General features: G+C 41.9%; 1 protein-coding gene across 1 annotated transcript; it reads right to left on the reverse strand.

Moving 5' to 3' along the window:
* Window positions 1-891: 891 nt before the first annotated feature.
* On the reverse strand, window positions 892-2,745 carry LOC308370949 (specifically androgen-regulated gene protein; the record flags this gene model as incomplete). The annotated part of the gene is made up of 3 exons (XM_080845699.1): window positions 892-2,102; window positions 2,287-2,482; window positions 2,641-2,745. 3 exons carry the CDS (start codon window positions 2,743-2,745, stop codon window positions 892-894), a joined length of 1,512 nt encoding a protein of 503 aa, XP_080701825.1.
* Window positions 2,746-12,070: the final 9,325 nt, after the last annotated feature.

Genomic DNA, 12,070 nt, shown 5'->3' on the forward strand with positions numbered 1-12,070 from the left:
TCTTATTTCTTTTGTGCCTTATCCACGTATTTGAATACATAAAGCCTTATTATTCTACTTCAGTGAGCAATTCAAGCTTCAAATCCAGGAATCCAAGGCTTGTGAAATATTTTTGGAGGGGCATGTTTGTGCAACCACAAACGGATAAACAGTCGAAAGAAAGTGCGACAACCATTTTATTTTGTGAAAAAGCTGACCTTTGCTGCTTCACTGAAGACAGTAAGAAATGACAACGGAGGAACTTGAGCTCTCTACAGAAATTCTTGGTGGTTGCAAAATGGACATTGTGACTGAATACTGTGTTTTTTTGATAACCTGTAATAACACTGACTGTAACTAATAGGGCATATAGGTGCCTGACTTTTCAAATGATCTTGTCCATGCTGTTACAAGTAGTAACACAATAACAGAACGGTCTATATCTAAAATGTCCTATTTCATACTAAGATTTTAGGTTCAATGTACGAAATTAAACCTTGACAAGTTTGAGTTGAGTTGTGTTTGAGATGTACGTTAGCATTGTTGCAGTATTGCTAACTTCACACCTGGCCCTAAGTGCATCTTTATTGAAGTGTACTCACATTATAAATAGCCAGAAATTACTTTCTCATCCTTAAAAGCTTCCAGAGCCAAACAATATTACACACAGATACATTCCTTACATGAACAATCACGTCACACAAGGCCTGTCACAACTCACAACGTACCTTCAGAGAAGTAAGAGGACTGCAGCCTATCAGTATTATTACACTGCTGAAGGAGCCATCCAGACTGAATTGAACACATGACTGAATTGTGATTTGTTTGTCAGATATTAGATCAACAAACATAAAACTTTGAATTTTGGGAAATGTAGTTTTTGAGGGGAGGGAGGGAGGCAGTGAATGTCCACTAGTCCTTCAACAGCCCTAGTTTCCTCAGGGCCTCCCGCCGGTCCTCACCCATGCGAGGCACCATCAGCATACTCTGGGCCACTGACTGGCTCAAAAAATAACCCTTGGCCCCAGACTCCTGTGACTTGCTCTGCGACGAAGAGCCCACCCCCCAGTGTTTTCTCATGTCCAGTGCTGAGGAGGAGGGCTGGCCATTTTGGAGGACGCCGTTGGTGTTTGCCTGCTGTGGCAGGTTGTTTTTGGCGTCCCTATAACTGCTGACGGAAATGTTCTGGCCGGAGAGCGAGCTGCCGAGGCCGAGTCCAGAGTGCTCCAGGGTGGCCGATTTTCCGGTCGCAGATTTCACCGACAGCTGCCTAGGACTGGGCGTGAGGTCACTCAGGGAGCGGTGATGGACGACGCCATTTGTCCAGTGCGTCTGCCTGGTTTGGGCCTCCACTGTGGCAGGTACGGTGGGTGGTTTAGAGTGGGGTGGTTTTGGGACTGAGCTGGGGGTTGAGCGAGGAGGAGGAGGTGGACACCCATGTGGGCGTACCCATTTGGAATGATACGGCTGTCTCGGAGAGGGACTTGAGGATGATTCCTGATCCTTCAGGAGGCCCAGTTTATACAAGGCCTCCATCCTAACCTTCTGAGGATTCATAACAGTCTTGTCAGTCTGTGGAGAGGCAATATTTGAGGGGATCTTTTTAGGTTTAGGTGCCACAACAGGAGGGCTAGGCTTTCTTTCAGCGGATTGGTCAGCTTGTGCATGTGGACTCTTATCATCAAGGAGAATGTGTTTAATTGGCTTAGAGAGCTGCTTATCCTGAGTCTCTGGGGTCTGGGAGGCTTCCTGGACTCTCTTCATGGAGGTAGTCTTACGGAGCTGCACGAGGCCCTCGTACGACAGCACCCCCCTCGGTGATGGACACTCCGGCCTCTGCTCCCACTGGGCTGGATGTACCCCGGCTGTCATCGGGCTGCTGTTCCATTTCACCGGAGGTGGTATCACCACCACGTTCACCTCAGATGGGACCGTAGGCTGTGCCTTGATGTTCACAGCCGCCGTAGTCGGTTTGGGGAAACTCCCTCCCTTCCTCACCTTGGAAAGGACACTGGACGACCCATTGGCCAGGACCAAAGGTGTAGGAACCAGATAATTCAGGATCTTGTTATGGTCTTTGCTGATTTTGTTCATGGGCTCTGCCTTGTGACAAATGGATACATCTGAAAGGCAAACAACAAAACAACCATCAATGTGTATTTACTCTCTTTCAACTTAATTACAAAGTAAACAACACAAAATGACCAGGAGAAGAATGAAGTTAAAAGACATTTATTATTTTATAATAAATCTATTGAATACTAGTAAGATACTGTATGGATGTCCAGAGCAGCAGTGAACACACACCAGTGACTTTGCTGTGGGTCATGGAGGCAGAGAGGTTTGCCATTCTAGTGACCAAATTCCCCGGCCCCTGGGGTTGGTCTGGCTCGTCATTGGACAGTCCACTGTCCTCCTCCGTCTCCAGGGCCTCGATGGTCTCCTCCAGAAACATGAGGCAGGCTCTCTCCTCAGCAGAGAGGTGCTCTAGGCTGTCATCGCTCTGGAAACCAGGGAAATCACACACCATGCTATAACCACCTGGATACTTCACACAGTGGTGCCGTTAAATTCAGCTACGGTCGTTAACTTTTTTCTATATCAGTATTCATTATACACTTTCTATTGGATAGTTGTGTGTCAAAAGATGAGGTCACTTACAAATCCAGAATTGATGCTGTCAACACTGTCACAACTTCCTGCGCTGTCCATCTCTTTCATTGTGTCTAGCACAATTCCACCTGGCCAGGTGTCACTTCTCGGCATCTTGGGACAATGAGTTTGTTGTTTGCAAAATCCTTTGGTTGTAAAGAGCCAGACTCATGCCTGGATCTGTGAAGGAAAAAACATGGGAGAAAACCATGCTTATAATATCAGTGTGACTCAGCTTGCCCGTACCACCTGGAGAATATCCAAATAAAAAGACCCTTAATTAGCATCCTGTGTGGAAATCAATCATCCAGTTATCCATGCACTAAGCCTTACTTACAGATCCATGTTATTTACTCTTTGTGTCTTTCTACTCTTGCCCTCTCTCCCCCAGTTAGACACACAAAAAACGAACTTCACATAACACCACAGACACATGAACAATGTGAGCCCATAAGACACATCCCTTGTGTATTTGTGTTTTCGTAGTGTGCCCTTATGATTTTGTTGTAATTATGCAACGACCAAAGAGTATCATCTTAGCCAGCTCAAAGTGGCCAATGACCCAATGCAGGGAGCTGTGTGCACTGTGAAGACCTGACAACAATGTGAACCAAAGCCAAGCTGTTGGGGTGGCAGTGAGAAAGACAACAAAATGGCAAATTTGATTGTGTCACAAAACACAGAGGAATAAGGCATGAGCAAATACCTCTAAGATGAAGGGTTCCACTAACCATAGTGGTCCAGTAGTGGTGGAATGTGTCAGTAGTGGAAGAGTGGGTTGGGTATCATAGATAAGGCTTCGTCACAGTTGGTTTTAGCTGATTAGTCCACTGACTACACGTGACTCAGATTACACTATGCGCTACACTAAGCCACTTAAACAGGATCAGGTTTAGAATGAATGGAAGGCCACATGAACTAGCACGCTGTTTACAGCTCAATCCTGCCATGCTTGCCTTCCCATTACAGAAGTTAACACTGACACATATGAAACATATCATACAAACATCAAGAGCCACACATCAAGTTAATTACACTAATTGCTTCCCTATGTGGCATGGCCCAATATACAAACCCGATTCCAAAAAAGTTGGGACACAGTACAAATTGTGAATAAAAACAGAATGCAATGATGTGGAAGTTTCAAAGTTCAGTATTTTATTCAGAATACAACATAGATGACATATCAAATGTTTGAACTAAGAAAATGTATAATTTTAAGGGAAAAATAAGTTGATTTCAAATTTCATGGCATCAACACACCTCAAAAAAGTTGGGACAAGGCCATGTTTACCACTGTGTGGCATCCCCTCTTCGTTTTATAACTGTCTGCAGATGTCTGGGAACTGAGGAGACAAGTTGCTCAAGTTTAGGAATAGGAATGTTGTCCCTTCTTCTAGTTGCTCAACTGTCTTAGGTCTTCTTTGTCGCATCTTCCTCTTTATGATGCGCCAAATGTTTTTTATGGGTGAAAGATGTGGACTGCAGGCTGGCCATTTCAGTACCCGGATCCTTCTTCTACGCAGCCATGATGTTGTAATTGATGCAGTATGTGGTCTGGCATTGTCTTGTTGGAAAATGCAAGGTCTTCCCTGAAAGAGACGACGTCTGGATGGGAGCATGTGTTGTTCTAGAAGTTGGACATACCTTTCAGCATTGATGGTGCCTTTCCAGATGTGTAAGCTGCCCATGCCACACGCACTCATGGAACCCCATACCATCAGAGATGCAGGCTTGTGAACTGAGCGCTGATAACAACTTGGGTTGTCCTTGTCCTCTTTAGTCCGGATGACATGGCGTCCCAGTTTTCCAAAAAGAACTTCAAATTTGTATTCGTCTGACCACAGAACAGTTTTCCACTTTGCCACAGTCCATTTTAAATGAGCCTTGGCCCAGAGATCACGCCTGCGCTTCTGGATCATGTTTAGATATGGCTTCTTTTTTGATCTATAGAGTTTCAGCCGGCAACGGCGAATGGCACGGTGGATTGTGTTCACTGACAATGTTTTCTGGAAGTATTCCTGAGCCCATTTCGTGATTTCCATTACAGTAGCATTCCTGTTTGTGATGCAGTGGCGTCTAAGGGCCCGAAGATCACGGGCATCCAGTATGGTTTTCCGGCCTTGATCCTTACGCACAGAGATTGTTCCAGATTCTCTGAATCTTTGGATGATATTATGCACTGTAGATGATGGTAACTTCAAACTCTTTGCTATTTTTCTCTGAGAAACTCCTTTCTGATATTGATCCACTATTTTTTGCCGCAGCATTGGGGGAATTGGTGATCCTCTCCCCATCTTGACTTCTGAGAGACATTGACACTCTGAGAGGCTCTTTGTATACCCAATTATGTTGCCAACTGACCTGACAAGTTGCAAATTGGTCCCCCAGCTGTTCCTTCTATGTGCATTTAACTTTTCCAGCCTCTTATCTTTACCTGTCCCAACTTTTTTGGAATATGTAGCTCTCATGAAATCCCAAATGAGCCAATAATTGGCATGACATTTCAAAATGTCTCACTTTCAACAATTGATATGTTATCTATATTCTATTGTGAATACAATATAAGTTTATGAGATTTGTAAATGATTGCATTCCTTTTTTATTCACAATCTGTACAGTGTCCCAACTTTTTTGGAATCGGGTTTGTAATAAAGAATGTTTGAAAGCCTAGCCTATAAACCTAACACAGCATTACATTTGTGAAGATGGTTGCAGTGCACTTTGAACAGGGCAATGCAGTTAAAAATGTGAGCTGCCTGCTTCAATTGCTAAAATGGGTGTTTGTTTTTATGTATATGTCACACAGAGGAACATCAGACCACTCAATACCAGTTCTGTTCTGGTAAGATGTGATTCCCTGATTCCGTGTTTCAACTCCACTACTAAGAGCAGTTCATGTAAAACAACACTCAAATGAAAACTGTCCTGTCTGTATTTGAATATGACGAAGGTGAAGATAACACTCGTTGAGGTTTTTACATCAGTCAATCGTGTGATCTCATTCAAATGAAACAGTCTCTCTTCCCGCTGCGTACCAGTGGGTTATTCTATTTAGCGCGGCAAATAAAAATGTGTGGTGTGTGGTGTTGACAAAATAACACTCTACGGCTATTTTATGATACATTGGGCCTCATTTATAAAACGTACTTACGCACAGAATTGATCTTAGACTGTGCGTGCGATCAAATCCACGTCTAAGTACAGATTTATAAAAACCGTCTTAGACGTAGAAAAGGACGTATCTCTGCGTCTGGTTTTAGTTCGTGTAAGTACATTTCCTTGTGGCAATACTGGAGTACTGCAGGAATTTAGAACTCAAAGCGCCGACACGCAGTTTCATTATCATCATCGTGCACCACCGTCACCATTAGGGCGAATGTTTCGCTCAATAAAATCAATTAAACTATTAGAACAATTCACACATGAATGAGATTCACGTATAATAGGTATTCCGTTTTTATTTCACAAGTGTAAAACATTTCGCTCAATCTATAGCCTATAGAAAGTCTAATCGTGGCTTAGTTTTCATTAGGAGATATAGCTGCATTGGCGTTGTTAGAGGATATTGCCAACTGCGCAATAAGGAGAGAAAGGGTTTTTTCGTGATCGCGCACACTTTTTGACACAGGATGATGTACTGTATGGCTGATAAGCAGGTAGGCCTACAGCTTGTCCAGAGCGTTGTGCCCAAATAGCCTCTCGTCTACAGAGGCGCACCAGATGCAACCAGGCCATACACGTTGAGGTTTTGTCTGTTCTTGGATTCCTGGCTACAGGAACGTTCCGATGAGAAATTGGAATTCATTTAGCAGAATTTTGCCGATGTTCTTCGCAGTATTATCACTTTATATGCCCGTAATGTATTAGATTTCCATACAGTGCCCAGGAAAAGCAAAATGTGTAAGAGGATTTCCTGCGTAAAACAGGGTTCCCAATGTATTTTCATCCAGATTGCGCACACTCAAACAGCCTAGGAAGACCACTTTAATACAGCACATGCCCGTGCGCGGTTGGTAGTGGAGCACAGCAAAGGCATGCCTAAGGGAAGGTGGCGATGGCCAGCGAGACTCCGATGCTGGAGCAGCAGTGCGACAGTTGCGGCCGCTGGTGCTTCGGAGACGTGCCTTCTACATGTCAAATACTTTGCTTTTGCCATTACGCCACCAGACAGGCTTTTCTAACGATGTTTTGGCCCGCATCTGCTGTTCCATCAGCAGAACGTCGATGTCAGCCTCACTTTAATTCTTCTGTTTACATGTTTCTTTCTTGCTTGCCACTGTCACAGAGAGTTTGTGCATTGAGGATGCGCTCTGTTTGTGCATTGATAATATGCTGATTAGATTAAATAGGGGCGTTTTGAGGGCGGAGATTCAGTTGCGCACAATTTCACGACCATTTGTGATTTATAACCGAAGGATTGGCGTACACGTGTTTTTTGTGTGTACGTCTGTTTACTGTGGATCTCACTTAGGCTCATTTCAGGAGATGTCTTAGACAAAATGTAGGATGGTTTCTACGCAACGTTTTATAAATGAGGCCCATTGGGCCTCATTTATAAAACGTACTTACGCACAGAATTGATCTTAGACTGTGCGTGCGATCAAATCCACGTCTAAGTACAGATTTATAAAAACCGTCTTAGACGTAGAAAAGGACGTATCTCTACGTCTGGTTTTAGTTCGTGTAAGTACATTTCCTTGTGGCAATACTGGAGTACTGCAGGAATTTAGAACTCAAAGCTCAATAAAATCAATTAAACTACTAGAACAATTCACACATGAATTAGATTCACGTCTAAAAAATAGGCTATTCCGTTTTAATGTCACAAGTGTAAAACATTTCGCTCAATCTATAGCCTATAGAAAGTCTAATAGTGGCTTAGTTTTCATTAGGAGGTATGGCTGCATTGGCGTTGTTAGAGGATATTGCCAACTGCGCAATAAGGAGAGAAAGGATTTTTTCGTGATCGCGCAGACTTTTTGACACAAGATGATGTAGGCTATGGCTGATAAGTAGCCTAGGTACCGCTTGCCGAGAGCGTTGTGCCCAAATGGCCTCTCGTCTACAGGCCATACACGTTCAGGTTTTGGCTGTTGGATTCCTGGCTACAGGAACTTTCCGAGGAGAAATTGGAGACCAGTCGAGCAATCCCCGTCATCATTAAGCAGAGTTTTGCCCTATGTTCATTTGCAGTATTATCCCTCTATATGCCCGCATCCCCGTCATCATTAAGCAGAATTTTGCCCTATGTTCATTGCAGTATTATCCCTCTATATGCCCGCATCAATTAAAATCCCATACAGTGCCCAGGAACAGCAAATTGTCAAAGAGGATTTCCCGCGTAAAACAGTATTCTCATCCAGATTGTGCACACTCAAACAGCCTAGGAAGCCCACTTCAATACAGCACATGCCCGTGCGCGGTCGGTAGTGGAGCGCACCAAAGCCATGGTGCTGCTGCCGTATGCGGCTTCTGGTGCTTCGGAGACGTGTCTACTACATTTCACATAGCCTACTTTGCTTTTGCCATTACGCCACCAGACAGGCTTTCTAACGATGTTTTGGCCCGCATCTGCTCTTCCATCAGCAGAACGTCGATGTCAGCCTCACTTTAATTCTTCTGATTACATGTTTCTTTCTTGATTGCCACTGTCACAGAGAGTTTGTGCATTGAGGATGCGCTCTGTTTGTGCATTGATAATATGCTGATTAGATTAAATAGGGGCGTTTTGAGGGCGGAGATTCAGTTGCGCACAATTTCACGACCATTTGTGATTTATAACCGAAGGATTGGCGTACACGTGTTTTTGTGTGTGTAGGCTACGTTCGTTTCTGTGGATCTCACTTACGCTCATTTCAGGAAATGTCTTAGACCAAATGTAGGATGGTGTCTACGCAACGTTTTATAAATGAGGCCCATTGTGGTATAGGCCTGTTGTAAAAATGTTTCATGACACACACAAAAATCTAATTATATACATGTTACGCATATCCCTTATCAAAACAATCAACCCATGGAAATTACGTCTCTCTTAAAGACATAACTCTTCATAAATCTTATTTATGCTCCCGTTATAGCATGACGTTGTAGACTACAACTGAATTATCTGAATTAAATAAAACAATTACAACTAGGCTAAATACATCTGAAGTAATAGTTTTACACAAGATGTGGTAACCACTGTGGCCATATTTTAAAAGTTTAATTTAGTAGGCTAAACAAAACACATACCAGCGCTGTGAATACCATTATAGTAGCCTATTGGTAATTGGTAGGGGTAGGCCTAAATTATATTCTAGTTTTGCATTTTCATAGTACGTTTATTCTGTCATCGCAATGAATTTGACACAAATCAAGAATGCGATTTGTTGTGCTTTTCCGATGATCAATATTCAGTCAAGCAAACCCCCCAGTGATATTAGCCGACCAGGTCACAACATTTCGAAAAGTTATCTCCGTATTTATAACACTAAACAGGAGTCATATCTTTGAACTTGCTCTGGTGAACTAGACCTACAAAGTTTTTAATATGCTGTGTGCTTCTACTGTCCCTGGACATTGTACTGCAGACTAGCCTAAGCCCAGGCTACTGTTTGACAGTTTGTGCTGTACAAAGATATGGTAAGGTCTCGACACTATCTGAAGCTCAAAGTTTATTGAACCAGCCCAACTAAGGATTATTTGTCCCCTTGATATTAGCCTACACAAGACATAAAATGATCGTTGTTCTCTCTACAGAAGCTTTAACCTGCAGGCGGGACACTTACTTTTTTCAGGCTCGTATTGCTCTCCCTGTAAGGGCCAATTTCAGTAACATGGCACTGTGATGGCCGGTCTAATAACTGTACCGTGTGTAAAAGATAGCCTGTCATATCATTTGCATCCTTCATCTATATTAGGCTACATCTGATATAAATTATTCATGCTTAATGTGCGTCTCACAAGTTATCAGTAGGGTTGGCTGAAACTCATGCAATTTCTTTACAGGTGCAGTAGGCAGTGTTAGTGTGTTGACCATGATCAACAGTTAGCCTAATGAACAGAAAATGCTGCCTCAACTATGGGCAACTAGGGCCTTTACTAAAGAATAGCCTAATAGATGTAGCTAAACGGGACAATAACAGCAGGCCTAATAATAATTGTACATTTCGCGTAAAAACAATGGCAAAATAGGTATTTTACTGACCACTGACTGGAATCATTAGGTGTGAGATTGTTTTGGTTAAAGATTGTGGTCTGCTTGTTTCCATCGCCTGTGTAATGTGGATTAAAATTATGGAAAGCCAAAAATGACATAATTAAAAATAAATACATATGTAAAAATGTGAGTCATAAATAAATAAAATGACTAAAAATGCACCAAAGAAAAGCATTAGAAAAAATATATCATGCAGTTATTTGAATGGAAAGGAGTCCTTTTTATTTACGCTTACATTAATTCCCAAATTAATTTCTTCCTCCTTTTATTTTTCTATTTATTTACACATTTTTTACCGTGCTATTTCCCGTACCGTATTTATTTCTTCTCGCGCCTTTTTGCATTTCTTTCTCCTACATTTACATTTACACATGGAAGCTAAGCAGTGCAGTTTAGCCTGGATACCAGCCTGAACTCCGCCCACAACATTTTTGGTCTGGGAGATTCAGTCTGGCTCTGTGCTAGTTGGGGGAGAGTATATCGGTCGGATTATACCGTACCAATGAAATTGTCTGGGCGGGCTTTATACGTTGATGGACAGAAACCAACGCTTCAGTTGAATTAACCGGTAGATTCGAACTCCGACCAAGATGGCCGCGTCTCGGGTGCTTAGTGGGGAATATTTTATGTGAATTAAGCCATCTACACGACTTTTTAATGTCTACATTGACTCGGTTAGTTGTGCATGTGCAACACGAATGTTGCAGAGTATTGTTTTTCTTAACTAAAGCTCTCTAGACCATTATTTTTAGGTCCTTGCTAACGTGTACACAAAAAACCCATTGAAACAAACTGTAGCTTGTAGCCTTAATGCTAATTAATTAACGTGAGCAGGCATATCTCAACAGATATTGACAGCGCATTCATTTTGAAAGAGGAACAGAGAAACGCGATCAAGGCATTTGTATATTGAAAAGATGTTTTTGCCTTCCTTCCTACGGGATCAGGTAAAAGTTTAATCTATCAGATGGTAATACTACGTTGCTCTGATTGGTTCTAGGTATCCAATTCAGCGAATAGGCATTTTCTTTCCTGGTTCGTTGAAACACGCACCATAATCACAGCCCAATGGTTCGGTATCAGACTCATATTCTGACTAGAATCATGAGTATGACATCGTCAGTCTAAGTGCAGTTAGTTTAGCTAACGGAAGCTAACCAAGTTAAACGAGGTATGTTTGTCTCCATTTTCCGGTAGCTCGGCCACGCTTAGGGACCACGCTGCTATTGGACAAGCTGCGATTTCGACTTCCGGCTCCAAAAAATATGCGCATTTTCAGCGCTTGCATGTCAAGAAACACAATTACTAGGTTTCGCTCGATTCACTCGATAAAATGGTACACAATTAGCATTTTCAGCGCTTGCATGTGAAGCAACACAATTAGTAGGTTTCACTCGATAAAATGGTACACAATTAGCAGTCTCAATTTAGTCAAAAAATTGTGATTCAAATTGCATCAAATTAGCTTTCAATCTCTTCCGATCTCTTCATACAGCTAACATGCATCTGACCCTTCTTCTCACCTAATGAATGAATACAGAAATAAATGCAGCCAGAAATGTAGGAGAAAGAAATGCCAAAAGGCGCGAGAAGAGATAAATACGGTAAGGGAAATAGTACGGTAAAAAAAATGTGTAAATAAATAGAAAAATAAAAGGAGGAAGAAATTAATTTGGGAATTAATGTAAGCGTAAATAAATGTAACAGTAAATAAAAAGGACTCATTTTCCATTTCAATTCACATAACTGCATGATATATTTTTTCTAATGCTTTTCTGTGGTGCATTTTTAGTCATTTTATTTATTTATGACTCACATTTTTACATATGTATTTATTTTTAATTATGTCATTTTTGGCTTTCCATATAAAATGGGCATAGGCTACTATCCTTATCAATGGATAAATTGTTAACAGCTGTGGAATGAAAACTATAAGCTTGTTAGTGCAACTTGCATCAAACGAAGAACAAAACCTTTCCAACAACCTTAGTCGCATTGCCTATCCGAATCGGGAGTTAATCCACCCCCTTTAGGGAATCGATTTTAAATATTTTATGCGAACTCGCTTTTCCACTCAGGAGTTCCTATTCGAATGTTCAAAATGATCAAAAAGTTGGATGGAAACCCAGCCAATGTGTAATTTAGCCTGTTGGTATCAGTCATGCGTGAATTGCCGACAAAGGAAGAGAAAACATGCACATACAACATGTTATCTATAGGCATTAACACTGAAATGAC

The sequence above is a fragment of the Sprattus sprattus genome (genome assembly GCF_963457725.1).
Source record: "Sprattus sprattus genome assembly, chromosome: 10".
In the NCBI taxonomy this organism is placed as follows: domain Eukaryota; kingdom Metazoa; phylum Chordata; class Actinopteri; order Clupeiformes; family Clupeidae; genus Sprattus; species Sprattus sprattus.